Below are 15,999 nucleotides of genomic sequence, written 5' to 3' on the forward strand. Positions count from 1 at the left end.
AGGCTGGTGGGGTCATCATTAGTAAGGTGGGTAGAGGTCAGTGAGGTGGGCGTGTGCATTAATGCCCATCTTAGCATCTTCTCAGGTGCCTCCATCCCCACCCTCACACCTGCCCTAGGTGGCCAGGAACAGTCTCGGGTCTTGGGGCCTGAGCTCAGCAGCTATGAACTGGACAGGCTGGAGCCAGCAACCCACTACCGCATATGGCTGAGTGTCTTGGGGCCAGCTGGAGAAGGCGCCCCCTCGGAAGTGACTGCGTACACTGGTGTGTTCTTCCCCCTACTGATGACCTACTCTGATTTCTTGCACCCCATGACCCCGAGTGATTCCTCCTATAGCCCTCCTACCAATCCTGACCCAGGGTGATCGCAGCATGACCTTCCTTCACTGAGATGAATCTGCCTCTAGATCTCCTTAGATCTCTCCCCTCTGGGTTCTCAGGACACAGACTCTGATCCCTGATCTTTGACTCCTCTTTCAGAGTTGCCTCGTGTCCCAAGCACTGAATTGCGTGTGGTGGACACCTCAATCGACTCAGTAACTCTGGCCTGGACCCCAGTGTCTGGGGTATCCAGCTACATCCTATCCTGGCGGCCACTTAGAGGCCCTGGCCAAGGTGAAAGGGAGGCCAGGATTGGGGTGGGCTGGCAGTTGGGGCTCCATGGAGGGTTTCCTGTTTAACTGAGTTCTGTCCTCTGTAGAATTGCCTGTGGCCTCACAGACACTTCCTGGGGTCTCGAACTCCCAGCGGGTGACAGGGCTAGAGCCTGGAACCTCCTACATCTTTTCCCTGACACCTGTCCGGGAAGGTGTACAGGGTCATGAGGCCTCTGTCACACACAACCCAGGTATGGGGGTGCACAGTGGAGGAGCCTAAGAAGATAGGTAGATGGGCCGACTGCTTCAGTAACTAAGCTGCTTTCCTGCAGTGTGTCCCCAAGGCCTGATGGATGTGGTCTTCCTGCTGCATACCACTCGAGACAATGCTCATCGTGCAGAGGCTGTGAGGGGAGCCCTGGAGCGTCTGGTGTCTGCACTTGGGCCTCTTGGGCCGCAGGCAGTGCAGGTTTGGCCCTACAGGCAGCCAGACCCCTACCTGGCCCTGCCCATCCCAGGCTCCATACCAGCTCCCATTTCCCTGCCCCACCACTTGTCCAGGCCTTTCTCCCAGCCCTTCCCCATGCTCAGATCTTCTTTCTTGCTGGTTGGCTCCCTGTCTTACTATCACTGCTGACCCCCTCACATTTCAGGTTTAGTCGCATACCCTGGGCTCTGTGTCTCCTCTCAGGCTCTGTGTCCCCATCCCTGCTCTGTCATCCTCCCCAGACTTTGTGTTCCCCCTACACCAGGTTGGCCTCCTGTCCTACAGTCACCGGCCTTCCCCACTGTTCTCACTGAACAGCTCCCATGACCTTGGTGTCATTCTGCAAAAGATCCGCAACATCCCCTACATGGACCCAAGTGGGAACAACCTGGGTAAAGACTACAGTGGACATAGACTCTTGGGGCTTCCCCACTGGGAGCTTGGTGGCCCTGGGTTCTGACATGTCCTTTCTCCCAGGCACAGCTGTGGTTACAGCTCACAGATACCTGTTGGCACCAGATGCTCCTGGGCGCCGCCAGCACGTGCCTGGGGTGATGGTTCTGCTAGTGGATGAGCCCTTGAGAGGTGACATCTTTAGCCCTATCCGTGAGGCCCAGGCTGCTGGTGAGGAGCAGGGTTGGTGGAGATGGGGCCTGGGAATAGGGTTGGCCTCAGCAGGGTTGTCATACAGGCTGTCGGACCCTTTCTTAGGGCTCAAAGTGATGATGCTGGGCCTGGCGGGAGCTGACCAAGAGCAGCTGCGTCGCCTGGTGCCAGGCATGGACCCTGTCCAGACCTTCTTTGCTGTGGATGATGGTCTAAGCTTGGACCGAGCAGTCAGTAGTCTGGCAACAGCCCTGTGTCAGACAGCTTTGACCACCCAGGTTAGGAAGGGGCCTCTGGGGGACTAGGTGATGGAGAAGAGGAGGTGTGGGAGGCTCTTGGTAGAACTGCCTAGTCTCAAGGAGACCCTGTGTCCACAGCCACAGCCAGAGCCTTGCTCGGTGCATTGTCCAAAGGTAAGTGTGCAGGGTTGGGTGGGTGGCTGAGAGCCCCTTTTGGGATGAGCTGCCCTGACCCTTGTCCAACATGTCTTTCCCTAGGGCCAGAAGGGGGAACCTGGAGAGATGGTGAGTGGCCCTGGTTGGGGGTAGAAAATGGGCTGCGGGGCTCAGTGGGGCAGGGGAAGGTCAGCAGCACAGGGCTCACTGATCACCCTTCCTAGGGCCTGAAAGGACAAGCTGGGCCTCCCGGACCCCCTGGCCTGCCGGTGAGTGCCTCCCCTCACCTGTCCTCCGTACCCTGACCGATGTACTGCTTCCTTACCCGCTCTCTCCTTTCAGGGCAGGATTGGTGTTCCTGGCCCCCAGGGGCCTCCTGGAAGAACCATTGCAAAGGGCGAGAGGGTGAGTGTAGAGACCGTTGAGGTTCCCCTAAGAGTTTCCTTGAAGGTTCCTCGGGATTTTTAGAAGAGAGAAGAAAAAGTCAGAGTTAGAACCACAGGGTCTTCCTAGGAGCCTAAATGGACATTGTAAACCACAACAAAGATTTGGGGAAGGGTCTGAAGTAGAGAGGGGCAGGTGGGGTTTCGACATCCCCTGGAGAGCCTGGCTGGAAGTTCTAAGTCCAAGACGTGGGAAATGGCATTGGCCTCATGGCCGCCCTTGTGTCTGAGGTTAGGCTCCATTCAGCTCACTGCTCCACCCTCAACAACACTTAGGGGCCTATGGGGTGAGGAGTCCAGGTGAAGAATAGTTGAGGCTCCTCCATCAAACCAGGGGCACTGGGCAGAGGGTCCCTTCCTGCCCTGACCTCTTTGCTTCCTTAGGGTTTCCCTGGGGCAGATGGGCCTCCAGGCAGCCCTGGCCGCCCTGGGACTCCTGGAACCCCTGGCCCAAAGGTGAGCAAGCCTTGGCCTCGCAGGTCACATGGTAGGACACTGCCTGAGTGAGTGGGGTGGTCTGATTGGTCTGACTCTGGTCTCCATTTCAGGGCTCCCCAGGGTGGCCGGGCCCTCGTGGAGAACCTGTAAGTTGCTCTCCCCCCAGGGTCTTCCCAGAGCTCTTTCGGCTGGGTGGGGACCTGTGGTGATGAAGCAGGGATGGTCCATGGGGGCCTGCCCTAAAATGCACAGACCAATTATTACCCTTTGCTCTGTTTCGTCCTCAGGGAGAGCGAGGGCCTCGAGGCCCGAAGGGGGAGCCGGTAGGTGAAGGGAAGAGGGAGGGAGCCAAGCTGGGATGTCCCATGGAGGAGCGGGGTTGCCTGAGGCCAGGCACTGTGCAGGGCCTAAGGCGTGATAAGGAACAGCTAGGGACCTCTAGGGGCTTCTCCCACCTTTTTTTTGTTTGTTTGTTTTTGTTTTTTGGGGGGAGAGCTTCTCCCACCTTAGGGTTCCCATACCCTAATTCCTGCCCTCTGTTCTCTGTCCTGCAGGGAGAGCCTGGACAAGTCATTGGAAGCGAGGGACCAGGGCTTCCTGGGCGGAAAGGGGACCCTGGACTACCGGTAAGTTTTAGATTATGTGGGGGCAAGTGACATATGGTGGGGGAACCATTAGGGGGGCGAGAGTAGGGATCTGTGGGTTTGTACTTTATGCTTTGTCTCTTCCATCAGGGCCCCCCTGGATCTCGTGGCCCACTGGGGGACCCAGGACCCCGTGGTCCCCCAGGACTACCTGGAACTTCAGTGAAGGTGACAGCATGACTACCACATGGTCTCATCACCTCCATGTGATCCAGTGACCTGGTGACCCCTGACCCCGTTTGAACCCACACAACCCCTACTGGTCACTCTGAACCCATATGGCCTCTTGACCACCCCCAACCTGCAACCCCTCAATTCTTCTATGACTTTTGTAATCCATTTTGACCCCACAACCCTCATTCCTCCCGATATCTTGGGGATTGGAGGTGTGGTCTAGGGTCATGGGTCATGATTTGTCTTTCAGGGTGACAAAGGTGATCGTGGGGAGAGGGTAAGTGAGGGCAAGGTATGCTGGGGTGGCTTAGAGTTGAATTCTCTCTGGCCATCCCCTGACCTGCTGTTCTTTCCCAGGGTCCCCCCGGACCAGGTGATGGTGCTGCTGTAGGGGAGCCTGGGCTGCCGGTGAGGGAGCCTTGAGGGTCTGCTGGGGACACTGGGGGACCTGCTGAGGGATGTGGGTAGAGGAGCTGGAGGCTCTGCTAGGGCAGTGGGTGGATGCTGGACCTCAGTTTAAAGCTCACAGTTTTACTTACTTTCTCCTAGGGTCTTCCTGGAAGTCCTGGACCCCAAGGCCCAGTTGGCCCCTCTGGAGAAAAAGGAGAAAAGGTGGGAGACCTCACTTCTTGGTGCCCCAGTTCTGGGGTGGGGGGCTCTGGGTGCTGGGGGTAGGGTCTCCTACCCATCTGTTTCTCCTTCAGGGCGACTGTGAGGATGGAGCCCCAGGCCTCCCAGGGCAACCTGGGACCCCGGGTGAGCGGGTGAGTATGGGGGCCAGGGGTTCTGAGTGTGGTGGGCATAGCTCCACCCTAACCCTCAGCCATCAGTCCTCTACTCCATCCTTATGCCCAAACCCAAATCTCTGAATGCCTTTCAGGGCCTACGGGGACTTCCTGGAGATGCTGGCCCCAAAGTAAGTGTCATTTTGGGAGAGGTCAGATATGAGGGGTGACACTCTGGGACCCCAATAGGATTAGGGGAGTTGGGATGATCAGGAGATAAGGGTTCTTTCCAGATCAGAGGTTGTGGTTTCAGAGGTGGATGGTTGGAGTTTGAGAGACCTTGTCTGGGGTTCGACAGTCATGGCCCCTTTCCCATCTCTCTCCCCTCAGGGTGACCGAGGACTGAAAGGGGCTGTGGGTGAGACTGGAGAGAAGGTAAGTGCAGCCTGGGGGGCTCTCAGGGCCCTAGAGGGTCAGGGCCCAGATTCGGGTCTGACCCATTGTGTTCCAACAGGGCGAACGCGGATCCCCTGGCCCAATGGGACCCCAGGTGAGCTATTGACCCCCATGCCAGTGCCATCTAACCTGGGTTGTATGCCCCCTCCTGGTTTTGACTTGTCGCCCCTGACCTCCACTACCCCTGCCCCTGCCCCTCCACCCCATCTCACATGACTCCTAATCTCGCTGATGCAGGCTTTAACCCTCAACCCCAGGGAACCATTTTTAGCTTTCTTATCCTGCTAAACCAACCTTGACTTCCACTGATCTGGTGTCTCTCCTCCTGCTGAGTGTGACCCTTGCCAACCTAAATCCTGATCTTCTGTGATCCCCACCCCAGCCTCTAGCCCTTCAGCCATAATGCCCCTGCCCCTGCCCACCTGGATCAGCATTTCTACTCCTCTTTCCCAGGGACCACCGGGAGTTGCTGGACGTCCTGGAGCTGAGGGTCCTGAAGTGAGTGTGTAACTGTGGTGGGACCAGGAGTGGGGCTTTCATGTGTCCCTCCCCTCCTGGGCTCACGCTTTCTCCATGTGCAGGGGCCACCAGGACCCACTGGCCGCCGAGGAGAGAAGGTGGGTCATGGATGGGCTGGGGGTCAGTCCCCTCCAGTGCCAGGGTTTGTGGCAGATGGAATACTAGGACCTTGGGTTTCTAGGTGTGTCCGTGACCACCCCTCCCCTCCCTGCTATCCTTTCTCCACAGGGGGAGCCTGGTCGCCCTGGAGACCCTGCAGTGGTGAGTGAAGGGAGGGTGGGGCTCTGAGTATAGCACAGCCCCTTGAGCCGTGACCTGTCTAGAAACCAGTGATCCAGGCTGTGACTCGATAACCTCGGGACCTGGGCAGACTCAGAGCTCTGTGGCTCTCCTTATGCTATAACACGCCTTCCAACTCTTGGCTGCAATCCTGTGACCCCATGACCGCCATACAGGTCGAAAGCCCTGTGTAACCCCTGCCCTCCTCCCAGCGGTGATCCTGTGACCTCTGAGCAGAGACTTCTAGTTCTGTATAACCCCAACCCTAATCAAGGCTGTGGTACTATGATCCCTAGGGGGGACCAAGCCATGTCTCTCCTGTTTGTTTTCAGGGACCGATAGGTGCTGGAGCCAAAGGAGAGAAGGCAAGTCTGGCGAGAGTGAAGGGAGGCTGTTACAGGTTGAGCTCAAGGTCGTGGGGCCTACCTGGAGGCCCCTGGAGGTCATGAGGATTATGGCATGATTGCTGGCTGGTGGGGGTCACAGAGCCTGGGGCTGACACTGATGGTCTTTGTCACCTCTAGGGAGATGTGGGGCCGGCTGGGCCCAAAGGAGCTACTGGAGTCAAAGGAGAGCGGGTGAGTGCAGGGAAGTGTTTAGGGGGTAGGGCAGGTGAAAGTTGTGTCTCCTGACCTCTGACCCTTCCTCCCACAGGGCCCACCTGGCTTGGTTCTTTCTGGAGACCCTGGCCCCAAGGGAGACCCTGGAGACCGGGTGAGTAACTGGGGATAGGGAGTGTGACAGAAGGAGATGAGGTGGTGCCTGGGACTAAGCCCTGTCCTCCCTCCCCATGCACTGCAGGGTCCCATCGGCCTCACTGGCAGAGCAGGACCCCCAGTGAGTACCTGTGATCTTGGGTGATATCACGATTTCTGGGGTCATCTCCCCTCAAGGGCTGGCTGGATGTGCAGCTTCACTCTTGCCTCCTCCACAGGGTGACTCGGGGCCTCCTGGAGAGAAGGGAGACCCTGGGCGGCCTGGTTCCTCAGGTCCTGTTGGCCCCCGAGGACGAGATGTAAGAGGATTGGACTGGGGGAGCTCTGGGGGATGAGGAGTAGGGTATTGCTGACATCATTCAGGGTTTGAGGACCAGGGCTGACTCTCATGTCTCACAGGGTGAAGTTGGAGAGAAAGGTGACGAGGGTCCCCCGGTGAGACTCCTTCCTGCTGTGGTTTCTGATCCTTTACCCTTGAACTGTGATCCCAGTGGGCTGGGGGCTCCACCAGGTTGTCCAGTCCATCCCCCTGCCTCTTGTCCAGTTGATGCCCAGGACCTTCTCTGCCACCACTCCCTGAGTTAGCTTGAGACTAACTTGCTTGCTCAATGTGGCGTTCTCTCCATCACCAGGGTGACCCAGGTTTGCCTGGAAAAGCTGGCGAGCGTGGCCTTCGGGTGAGGCTTGGCAGGGAGAAGTAAGGGAAGTGATGGGAAACTCTGAGGGGAGAAAGGCTGATGGGAGAGTCCGGAGGGAGGTTGTGGTGATGGGAAACTCTGGCATGGGTTTCAGGGTGATGGAGAACCTGGGGCAGTATGGGGTGTCATGGGGGAATCTACAAAATGCTGGGAAGGTCTGTCTCAGAAGAGCTGCTCTTTTCAGGGGGCACCTGGAACTCGGGGGCCTGTGGGTGAGAAAGGAGACCAGGGAGATCCTGGAGAGGATGGACGAAATGTGAGTCCTGACCTCTGACCCCTAACCCCAGCTTCAATCCCCAACCATCTGATTCCCAGCCCCTGACCCTGCCACCCCCACCCTGCAATGCTAAACCCTCACAGTTTTCATTTCCTGTGACCCCTTTGTCACAACCCCCAAAGGCCACCAGGATCCTCATGAGTCCTTAGGGTGAGTCCAAAGCTCCCCAAACTGTTGCTTCTTCTTCTTTGGGACCCTGACCCTCTGACTTTCTGCAGGGGAGTCCTGGACTACCTGGACCCAAGGGCGACCGTGGGGAGTCAGTGAGTAGTTCTGTGTTCCAGGATTGGTAGGGATGGAAGATTCCGGTGCCCGTCTGGTCAGCACTTCCATAAAGGGCCTGGAGGTCACGGTAGGGAGCCGTGGTGGCCACCTCCAGGCCTGACATGCCTTCTGGGGTTGGCATTGTGGTGCTTCAGGGAATCTGGGAGCAGAGTTGAGATTGGGGCAAATCTGAGCTGTGTCCTGGGGCCTTTGGGCTCCTGTTGACTATGATTATTTCCTTCCCCAGGGTCCCCCAGGACCCCCTGGACGGCTGGTAAGGGTTGAGTGGGTCTGATCCTCTGTCATCTCCCTCACCTGCCTGTGCTGGCTTTGCACAGTGTCCCCTTAACCCTTCCACTGACTCCCTCCCACCTCTCCTTCTGCCCCCTGGTATCTTCACTGATCCTGCAGCTCTGTCTCCCGTCCCTAGCCCACTTCCCCTAGTTAAATAATTCTTCTCACTCGCCATTCCCCCCACAGGTGGACATGGGACTTGGAGCCGGAGAGAAGGTATCAGGTTCTGGGGGTGGAGTGAAGTTGTGAGCCTAGGAAAAGCATCTCAGTGCCCCCATGACAGGTTCTACCTTGGGCATGCCTGTGGCCCCGGTGCTGTTCCCTCAACACACTTGTCTCTGCCACAGGGAGAGCCTGGGGACCGTGGACAGGAGGGTCCTCGAGGACCCAAGGGTGACCCCGGCCCCCCTGGAGCCTCTGGGGAGAGGGTGAGTGTGGCTGGTCCTGTTGGGGACGTGTGGGCCTGGGAACGCCTGCTCTGATTTCTTCCTCCCCATCTGCAGGGCATCAGTGGACTTCGGGGGCCCCCAGGCCCACAGGTGAGTGACGCACTTTGCCCATCAGCCTAAGTCCCCATCTTGTCCTCACCTCTCACTGACCTTGTTCCCTTCAGGGGGACCCAGGTGTTCGAGGCCCAGCAGGAGAAAAGGTGAGAGGGCTGTGGAGCCCTGTTTTGGATGGTGAGCCTGGTCTCTCAGATCCAGCCCTTTGAAGCCTCTTACTATGCTTTTCCTCAGGGTGACCGAGGTCCCCCTGGCCTGGATGGCCGCAGTGGGCTGGATGGGAAACCAGGAGCCCCTGGCCCCCCTGGGCTGCAGGTGAGTTGTGGTGGTCTCTACCTGGTCACATCCCTTCCCTTGTCCCTTTATATGAGCTCAGTCTCACCTGAGTCTTCTGGGTTCTTTTTTTTTCTTCAAAGTTACTGTAGTGAATACTTCTTTTTTTTTCTTTTTGGTGAGTGGGTAATTAGGTTTATTTATTTATTTTTTTAGAGGAGGCACTGGGGATTGAACCTAGGACCTTGTGCATGCTAAGCAAGCGCTCTACCATTTGAGCTGTACCCTCCTCCCTGCTGGATCTTGATGAGCTTTGGGGCCAGATGGGTTACGTGTCTCCCCCTAGTACCCCGCCTGGGTGGGGGATGTTACTGTCTGGCAAGCCTTGGGTTCACAGAAATTAGTGGCCCTGTCAGCAGGCAGTGCCCCTGACCCCATAACCAATGTGGACTCCCTGACTTTGAGTTTCTCCTCAGGGTGCTACGGGCAAGGCCGGGGACCCAGGGAGAGACGTAAGTAAGGGGAGATATTAGGATGGAAGGTGGCTCAGGGGTCCAGCTAAACTGTAGCTGGTCGTCGTAGTCACAACGTCAGGGGGAGTTGGTCCAGCCCTGACCTTGGGAGAGTCCCAGTCCCTGCAGGCAGGTTTGATCGGAGTCCTGTTTACTAACTGTCTCCGCCTTGGAGGCTTTAGTAGGCTCCTCAAATCCTCAGGTTCTTCCCTTGGGTGTTTCAGCAGGGGACCCCAACCCATGGGATCTCAACCTTGGGATCTCAGTGGCACTTCTTAATTCTGAGGGAATCTCTACACCGGAGGAGGGTCTTAGTGAGATCCTCCAAATCCATGGATGTGCCCTAGGGGCTATCTCAGTGGCCTTCTCAATCCAGCAAAGATTTTTTCCAGGGACTTCCAGGCCTCCGAGGAGAACAGGGCCTCTCTGGCCCCCCTGGCCCCCCAGGAGCACCAGTGAGTCCCACTTTCATGGTACCCTTTTGCCCCCTTACTGCCCTCACCCCATCCCTGTCTTCTCACCAATGATCTGTTCCCACAGGGAAAGCCAGGCGAGGATGGCAAGCCTGGCCTGAATGGGAAAAACGTGAGTGTCAGGATAGACATGGAGAGATGCAGACACACTGGTGTGAAGCCACATTCAGGGACACTGGAGACATGTTGACACATAAACATCCCCACCCACACTCAGACACGTGCTATGATGCAGACCCGGGGCTGCATGTGGACCTCTGTAGAGACGTGGTGAGGCACACATCCAAGGCTCTGACGTGTGATACATGCAGAGACATACCAACAGGTGCATTTGTATCCACGGTCACTCATATACATATGGCCACACGTATTGAGATGCACACAGGACTCACAGATACCAAGACACACAGGCAATTCATAATTCTGCTTGGTCTGATGTGAGTCCTCTGCCTGCAGGGAGAACCTGGGGACCCTGGCGAAGACGGGAGGAAGGTAAAGCCCCTCGCTTGGAGTCTGCTCTGGCTCAGACTGGGGCTGTGTCTGAAGCACGCTTGTCTTCCTTAGGGAGAGAAGGGAGATTCGGGCCCCCCTGGGAGAGAAGTGAGTACTGGCATCTTCTGTAACCTCTGAACCATGACCCTGACCCTGTGACTCTGTGGCTCCACTCTTTTCTGGGGTCTCTGGGTCCTGATGCTGGCTGCATCTTCCACAGGGTCGTGATGGCCCCAAGGGTGAGCGTGGAGCTCCTGGCAGCCCTGGACTCCAGGGCCCCCCAGGCCTTCCGGGGCAGGTCGGCCCTCCTGGCCAGGTGAGTGTCCAGGGTGGTTCCAGGAGGGGCTGTTATGTTGCCATCAAATACCTTCCTGGGACACCGTGATCCTGTGTGACCTCTGTGTTCTGTCGCATGTCAGGGCTTTCCTGGCATTCCGGGAAATTCAGGCCCCAAGGTGAGTGTGCAGACACTGGGTTGGGGGTGTGGTGAGGGGCTTCCCAGGGTGGGGGCATTTTCCCCACTGGTCATTATTTGTTCTCAGGGTGACCGTGGAGAGACTGGACCCAAAGGAGAACAGGTGAGGCCCCCACCTTTTTCCCTTGTCCAGGTAACCCTAGCACCCACATATGCACACACATGCCCACAAGCTGGGTCCAGCAGCTTACCTCTCAATGTCTCCAGGGCCTCCCTGGAGAGCGTGGTCTGAGAGGAGAGCCTGGGAGCCTGCCGGTGAGTGCAGCTGGGGACCTGGTCCTTGACTGTTATTTGTGTGCCTATAGGGGCCACCTCTGTCCTCTTCCACTTGCCATGGGGCCCCACGGGTTCTGCCTTGTGTGCTTGGTCCCCTGCCCTGTTGGGATTCCTGCAGCCTACACCGAGGGGAACCTGGGCCCTGGGGACATGCCAAGGAAGGGCTTCCAGTGGACTTGAGCTCCTTCAACTGGGGGCTAAAAGGTCCTCTGGGCAAGAGGCCTGGGGAAGAGGGCATGGAGGCTGTTTTGGGGGGGCAGTGTTGGGTCTCCTTCTTTGCTGGCAGCCCCTCACCCAGTCTGTGTCCCCAGAATGTGGAGCGATTGCTGGAAAATATTGGCATCAAGGTAGGTTGTTTGGGGACTCAGCGGGGGGCTGATGGGAGCCCCATGGGGCAAATTATGCCCACAGGACCAGGCCAGCACATGGGTGGCTGCAGTAATGGGTGTGTTCTTCTGACCCCTCACTGTCACTCAGACGTCTGCACTGCGGGAAATTGTGGAGACCTGGGATGAGAGCTCTGGCAGCTTCCTGCCTGTGCCTGAACGGCGTCGCGGCCCCAAGGGGGACCCAGGGGAACGGGGCCCCCCAGGCAAGGAGGTGTGTGTTGGCTGCTTCCCGGGGGTGTCCTGCGGAGGATGTGGTTGACGAACCACCAGCATTTACTCTTCTCCTCCAGGGCCCCATTGGCTTTTCTGGAGACCGCGGGCCGAAGGGAGATCGTGGAGACCCTGGCCCTCAGGGGCCACCTGGCCTGTCCCTTGGGGAGAGGGGTCCCCCTGGACCTCCTGGCCTTGCCGGGGAGCCTGGGAAGCCTGGTATTCCTGGGCTCCCAGGCCGGGCTGGGAGTGTGGGAGAGGCAGGAAGACCAGGAGAGAGGGTGAGCCTGGGGGCTGCCTGGGGTGGCTGGGGATATGGGTCAGGAGGAGTGGGACTCCCCATGGGCATAGCCCCCACCCTGTTATTTGCACTTCAGGGAGAACGGGGAGAGAAAGGAGAACGTGGAGAACAGGTGAGCTGGGGGCCTTCATAGGGAGGGATTGCCTGTGGGCTGTGCAGGGACAGCCACCCATTTCCTCCTTTTGTGCAGGGCAGAGACGGCCCTCCTGGCCTCCCTGGACCCCCCGGGCCCCCTGGCCCCAAGGTGATCACCTCAGCCCTGCCCTAGGCCTTTGACTGCTGTCCCCAGGACACCACCATTGGCTTGGACTGCAGAAACTCCATGTGGTGACTCTGACTCCATAACCCTCTGGGACATTGTGAATTGGGATGACCCCTCCAGGTCTCTGTGGCAGACACATCTCTTCCCTGTGACTTTCTGCTTATAGGTGACCGTGGACGAGGCAGGTTCTGGACTCTCTAGAGAACAAGGACCCCCTGGGCTCAAGGGTGCTAAGGTCAGTGTGTGGGATCAGTCTCAGGGTCACCCCCTACTGGGGTGCCAAGGCCCAGCTTGATGTGTCATCTCCACAGGGGGAGCCAGGCAGTGAAGGTGACCAAGGCCCCAAAGGAGACAGGGTGAGACCTCCCATCCCACCACGTTTCCCCTCCTCTGCGGGGGCATGGCGGGATGGCATGTACGTGGGCACGTGGCAGTGATGGAGGCTCAGGGCACGATACTCTGCTTGCAGGGTGTGCCAGGCATCAAGGGAGACCGGGGAGAGCCTGGACAGAGGGGTCAGGACGGCAGTCCGGTGAGTCCTCTCCCCAGGGACCACACATGTGCAGGCACATGGCTCTTACTTGCGTTGCCTGGACTGGAGTTTGCCCTGCCTGGGACTGTCCCGGGGAAGCCGGGATAGGGGAATGAGGACAGTGTGGCCTTAAATGTGTTCTCTCTAGGGTCTACCAGGAGAGCGTGGTGTGGCTGGGCCTGAAGGGAAGCCGGTGAGTGGTGGCAGGAACAGCCTGGCCCAAGCTCTGGGAAACAGCCATCCTCTGCTGTATGCTGGCTGCTGTGTGCACACATCACAAGTGACCAGTGATGGGGGTGTGGTGCCTGGGTGCTGGGTGTGAGTGCAGATGCATGATAGATGTGTGTGCACAGGCCTGTGTGTGTTATTCATCAGAGCGGTCCACCAGTACAGAGTGACTTGTGCCTGGGAGAGGTGGAAGTGCAGAAATGGAAGCCCAGAGAGGTGGGGTGGCAGAAGTGGGTGCCCCAAGCAAAGGCTTCCAGAGGACAGGAACAGGCCCAAGTGAACCCACTGAGTCTCAGCAGCCCCTTTCTCTTTCCAGGGTCCTCAAGGTCTAAGGGGAACCCCTGGCCCAGTGGTGAGTATCCCAGAGTCTTTACCCCAGTGCCCAACCCCTACAATGGGCAGTACTGCCTACATTTCCTCAGTGGGGTGGGACTGGCTCCCCCTCATCTGGCTCTTCCTCCCTCCCACAGGGTGGCCACGGAGACCCTGGACCGCCTGGTGCCCCGGTGAGTGATGGGGAAGCACCGCTAGGTGGGGTGGGACAGATATTGGTCCCCATTGATGAACCAGGCCTTGTTTAAGTTAGTTCCAGAGTCCACATGGATAACTCTGACTCCTGTTCCCTGCCCTTGACACTTTTTTCTAGGGTCTTGCTGGCCCGTCAGGACCCCAGGGACCTTCTGGCCTAAAGGTGAGTACAGACATGTGTGGGTGTGTGTCTGGAAGGAGGAGGCAGCTTAGAGCAGCCTGTCTGCGCCAGGATAACACCTGCCTACCTCTGGGGACGTCATTGCCCTGCAATGTGCATATGCACCAAAGTGCCCCTTCCAATGTGAGCTCCGCTTTGGACGGGGCCTGAGGAGCCTCTCGTCTGTCTGTAGGGTCATTCAGTCTCTGGGTTTTTGGCAGGGGGAGCCCGGAGAGACAGGCCCACCAGGACGCGTAAGTGGCCCAGTCCTTGGGGTAGTCATGGGGGAATGGGGGGGAGTTGGCAGTGCCCTGAACTTTTGCTTCCCCCAGGGCCTTCCTGGACCAACTGGACCTGTGGGACTTCCTGGCCCCCCTGGTCCTTCAGGCCTTGTGGTGAGTGAGGCCCCTGCAGGAACATATCCCTTCCCTCTGGGTCCCATGCTCTCCATGTCCCTCTCACATCTGACTTGTTTCCTTCAGGGTCCTCAAGGGGCACCAGGTTTGCCTGGACAAGTGGTGAGTCCTGGGGGTGGGGGTCAGAGCTGGGCTCTAGAGGTCAGGGTCAGCGGGCAGGTCCCTGACAGAGCTCTCCCCTCTCAGGGGGAGACAGGGAAGCCGGGAGTGCCAGGTCGTGACGGTGTCAGTGGAAAAGATGGAGACAGAGGAGCCCCTGGTGTGCCGGTGTGTGTTCTGGGGGGAGCAGGCCTGTGATGGGGCCCTGTGCCCAGCCATGTGCCTGGAGGAAGAGGAAGGCCAGGACAGGGTGGTGGAGAGGCACTGAGTTCCACCCACCGTTCTGTCATAGGGGTCCCCAGGTCTGCCTGGCCCTGTCGGACCTAAAGGAGAGTCTGGACCCATGGGGACCCCTGGACAGGTGATTTTTAATCCTGACCCCCACCTTCTGCAGCAGCTTCTTAGCCCCACACCCCCAGCCTAGTTTGGGGCTTCCATCAGGATGGCAGGGTCGGGGTGCGGAGAGGGTGAGAGGCCCGGTGACCCACCAGGTGTTCCCCACAGGTTGTGGTCGGGCCCCCTGGAGCAAAGGGAGAGAAGGTGAGTGTGTGGGAGGCCGGGGGTAGGGGCAAGTAGTTGGGGCCGAGGAATCCCACTGACCCCTCTCCCTTGTCAGGGAGCTCCTGGAGGCCTTGCTGGAGACCTGGTGGGAGAGCCGGTGAGTGTGGACCCTCCACAGTATAGCTCACCCACCCCTGAGACCCTCACCTTCCATAATACAACCCACATTTGACTGGGGCCTCATGCTCCCTCTTTGAGTCTCACCATCTGTGACCCTGACACCCACATTGCCCTCTGACCTCTGTCTCCACAGGGAGCCAAAGGTGACCGAGGATTGCCAGGGCCTCGGGGCGAGAAGGTGAGGTGGGCCTGGCCCCAGAGCCTGAGCACTGGGCTACAGTTGAGTGACCGGACAGCCTCATCACCCTTTCTCTGCAGGGTGAAGCCGGCCGTGTGGGAGAGCCTGGAGACCCTGGTGAAGATGTGAGTCTGGGGTCTGGGCGAGTCTTAGTCTGGCTTGAAGAGTGTGGTCGTGGATGTGAAGGACCATTCCTGGGCCTGTCTCAGTTCCTGTTCTTGTCTGCATTCCTGTATAGCTGCACTCGTGTCCTTGGTCTCATATGTCTGTGGTCACCTCTGAGCTTCCCTCTGACTGTGCACTCAGGAGTCTGTGGTCACCTCTGGGCTCTCCAGGAATGTTTTTGGGCTACACCTAAGCTCTGGGTTCATGTTCCTACTCTCTCAAGTGCTGTTTATGTTGTTTTTTCAGGGTCAGAAAGGGGCTCCAGGACCCAAAGGTCAAAAGGTATGTGTGCCCTAAAGCATCCCTGCCGGGGGTCATGGTCCTGAGACTCCCTGAGCCTAATCTGATCCCTCTTTCCCTTGAAGGGTGACCCAGGAGTTGCAGTCCAGGGGCCCCCTGGACCAGTTGGTCCTCCAGGTCTGAAGGTAAGTCAATGCCCTATTACTAGTGGTAGAGGGAGCAGCTTGTGGGGTAACCCTGGAGGTGAGAGGAAGAGTGTATTCTGGGGCTAGGCCTGGGAAAGGGTCCTGCTGGGGCCACTCCTCCCTTTGCTATCTCTGTTCCAGGGAGACTTAGGCCCCCCTGGACCTCCTGGTGCTCCTGGGATTGTGGGATTCCCTGGTCAGACAGGCCCTCGAGGAGAAATGGGTCAGCCGGGCCCCAGCGGAGAGCGGGTAAGGGTGCTAGGGCACATGTGGGGACTTGGTGACTTCAGGACCTCTGGCTCTGGTCCAGGTGAGGAGGAGAAGGGGGCCCAGGCCTGCCTTGGGGGCTCCTAGTCTTGGGGGAACAGCAGGGGAGAAAGGTTCCTAAGTCACCCTTTGCCTGTCATCT

General features: G+C 58.3%; 1 protein-coding gene across 5 annotated transcripts in view; it reads left to right on the forward strand.

The window, feature by feature from the left end:
• The window catches only part of COL7A1 (collagen type VII alpha 1 chain), a 29,971-nt gene that overhangs the window by 7,315 nt on the left and 6,657 nt on the right, over nucleotides 1-15,999 (forward strand). For all 5 annotated transcript variants that reach the window (XR_004312177.1, XM_032458560.1, XM_032458564.1 and 2 more), the window contains exons 22-95: nucleotides 119-265; nucleotides 482-616; nucleotides 702-848; nucleotides 930-1,066; nucleotides 1,350-1,476; nucleotides 1,562-1,708; nucleotides 1,796-1,968; nucleotides 2,068-2,103; nucleotides 2,188-2,214; nucleotides 2,310-2,354; nucleotides 2,428-2,490; nucleotides 2,913-2,984; nucleotides 3,077-3,112; nucleotides 3,254-3,289; nucleotides 3,521-3,592; nucleotides 3,701-3,778; nucleotides 4,035-4,061; nucleotides 4,142-4,192; nucleotides 4,334-4,396; nucleotides 4,489-4,548; nucleotides 4,665-4,700; nucleotides 4,900-4,944; nucleotides 5,024-5,059; nucleotides 5,419-5,463; nucleotides 5,547-5,582; nucleotides 5,713-5,745; nucleotides 6,096-6,128; nucleotides 6,288-6,341; nucleotides 6,418-6,477; nucleotides 6,565-6,600; nucleotides 6,698-6,778; nucleotides 6,879-6,914; nucleotides 7,112-7,156; nucleotides 7,362-7,433; nucleotides 7,673-7,717; nucleotides 7,966-7,992; nucleotides 8,199-8,228; nucleotides 8,360-8,440; nucleotides 8,516-8,551; nucleotides 8,626-8,661; nucleotides 8,750-8,830; nucleotides 9,265-9,300; nucleotides 9,693-9,755; nucleotides 9,841-9,885; nucleotides 10,230-10,265; nucleotides 10,338-10,373; nucleotides 10,486-10,581; nucleotides 10,685-10,720; nucleotides 10,808-10,843; nucleotides 10,948-10,995; nucleotides 11,328-11,363; nucleotides 11,494-11,616; nucleotides 11,696-11,896; nucleotides 11,993-12,028; nucleotides 12,107-12,160; nucleotides 12,345-12,413; nucleotides 12,490-12,534; nucleotides 12,648-12,710; nucleotides 12,859-12,903; nucleotides 13,255-13,290; nucleotides 13,409-13,444; nucleotides 13,585-13,629; nucleotides 13,848-13,880; nucleotides 13,959-14,021; nucleotides 14,109-14,144; nucleotides 14,229-14,309; nucleotides 14,434-14,502; nucleotides 14,646-14,681; nucleotides 14,758-14,799; nucleotides 14,956-15,000; nucleotides 15,081-15,125; nucleotides 15,412-15,447; nucleotides 15,531-15,590; nucleotides 15,732-15,839. Coding sequence is in view for 4 of the 5 variants with exons in the window: in XM_032458560.1 (XP_032314451.1) it covers nucleotides 119-265; nucleotides 482-616; nucleotides 702-848; nucleotides 930-1,066; nucleotides 1,350-1,476; nucleotides 1,562-1,708; nucleotides 1,796-1,968; nucleotides 2,068-2,103; nucleotides 2,188-2,214; nucleotides 2,310-2,354; nucleotides 2,428-2,490; nucleotides 2,913-2,984; nucleotides 3,077-3,112; nucleotides 3,254-3,289; nucleotides 3,521-3,592; nucleotides 3,701-3,778; nucleotides 4,035-4,061; nucleotides 4,142-4,192; nucleotides 4,334-4,396; nucleotides 4,489-4,548; nucleotides 4,665-4,700; nucleotides 4,900-4,944; nucleotides 5,024-5,059; nucleotides 5,419-5,463; nucleotides 5,547-5,582; nucleotides 5,713-5,745; nucleotides 6,096-6,128; nucleotides 6,288-6,341; nucleotides 6,418-6,477; nucleotides 6,565-6,600; nucleotides 6,698-6,778; nucleotides 6,879-6,914; nucleotides 7,112-7,156; nucleotides 7,362-7,433; nucleotides 7,673-7,717; nucleotides 7,966-7,992; nucleotides 8,199-8,228; nucleotides 8,360-8,440; nucleotides 8,516-8,551; nucleotides 8,626-8,661; nucleotides 8,750-8,830; nucleotides 9,265-9,300; nucleotides 9,693-9,755; nucleotides 9,841-9,885; nucleotides 10,230-10,265; nucleotides 10,338-10,373; nucleotides 10,486-10,581; nucleotides 10,685-10,720; nucleotides 10,808-10,843; nucleotides 10,948-10,995; nucleotides 11,328-11,363; nucleotides 11,494-11,616; nucleotides 11,696-11,896; nucleotides 11,993-12,028; nucleotides 12,107-12,160; nucleotides 12,345-12,413; nucleotides 12,490-12,534; nucleotides 12,648-12,710; nucleotides 12,859-12,903; nucleotides 13,255-13,290; nucleotides 13,409-13,444; nucleotides 13,585-13,629; nucleotides 13,848-13,880; nucleotides 13,959-14,021; nucleotides 14,109-14,144; nucleotides 14,229-14,309; nucleotides 14,434-14,502; nucleotides 14,646-14,681; nucleotides 14,758-14,799; nucleotides 14,956-15,000; nucleotides 15,081-15,125; nucleotides 15,412-15,447; nucleotides 15,531-15,590; nucleotides 15,732-15,839 (4,538 nt within the window). In the remaining variant the exon portion in view is untranslated. The remainder of the gene's footprint in view (nucleotides 1-118; nucleotides 266-481; nucleotides 617-701; nucleotides 849-929; nucleotides 1,067-1,349; nucleotides 1,477-1,561; nucleotides 1,709-1,795; nucleotides 1,969-2,067; nucleotides 2,104-2,187; nucleotides 2,215-2,309; nucleotides 2,355-2,427; nucleotides 2,491-2,912; nucleotides 2,985-3,076; nucleotides 3,113-3,253; nucleotides 3,290-3,520; nucleotides 3,593-3,700; nucleotides 3,779-4,034; nucleotides 4,062-4,141; nucleotides 4,193-4,333; nucleotides 4,397-4,488; nucleotides 4,549-4,664; nucleotides 4,701-4,899; nucleotides 4,945-5,023; nucleotides 5,060-5,418; nucleotides 5,464-5,546; nucleotides 5,583-5,712; nucleotides 5,746-6,095; nucleotides 6,129-6,287; nucleotides 6,342-6,417; nucleotides 6,478-6,564; nucleotides 6,601-6,697; nucleotides 6,779-6,878; nucleotides 6,915-7,111; nucleotides 7,157-7,361; nucleotides 7,434-7,672; nucleotides 7,718-7,965; nucleotides 7,993-8,198; nucleotides 8,229-8,359; nucleotides 8,441-8,515; nucleotides 8,552-8,625; nucleotides 8,662-8,749; nucleotides 8,831-9,264; nucleotides 9,301-9,692; nucleotides 9,756-9,840; nucleotides 9,886-10,229; nucleotides 10,266-10,337; nucleotides 10,374-10,485; nucleotides 10,582-10,684; nucleotides 10,721-10,807; nucleotides 10,844-10,947; nucleotides 10,996-11,327; nucleotides 11,364-11,493; nucleotides 11,617-11,695; nucleotides 11,897-11,992; nucleotides 12,029-12,106; nucleotides 12,161-12,344; nucleotides 12,414-12,489; nucleotides 12,535-12,647; nucleotides 12,711-12,858; nucleotides 12,904-13,254; nucleotides 13,291-13,408; nucleotides 13,445-13,584; nucleotides 13,630-13,847; nucleotides 13,881-13,958; nucleotides 14,022-14,108; nucleotides 14,145-14,228; nucleotides 14,310-14,433; nucleotides 14,503-14,645; nucleotides 14,682-14,757; nucleotides 14,800-14,955; nucleotides 15,001-15,080; nucleotides 15,126-15,411; nucleotides 15,448-15,530; nucleotides 15,591-15,731; nucleotides 15,840-15,999) is intronic.

The sequence above is a fragment of the Camelus ferus genome, chromosome 17, assembly GCF_009834535.1.
Source record: "Camelus ferus isolate YT-003-E chromosome 17, BCGSAC_Cfer_1.0, whole genome shotgun sequence".
In the NCBI taxonomy this organism is placed as follows: Eukaryota; Metazoa; Chordata; class Mammalia; order Artiodactyla; family Camelidae; genus Camelus; species Camelus ferus.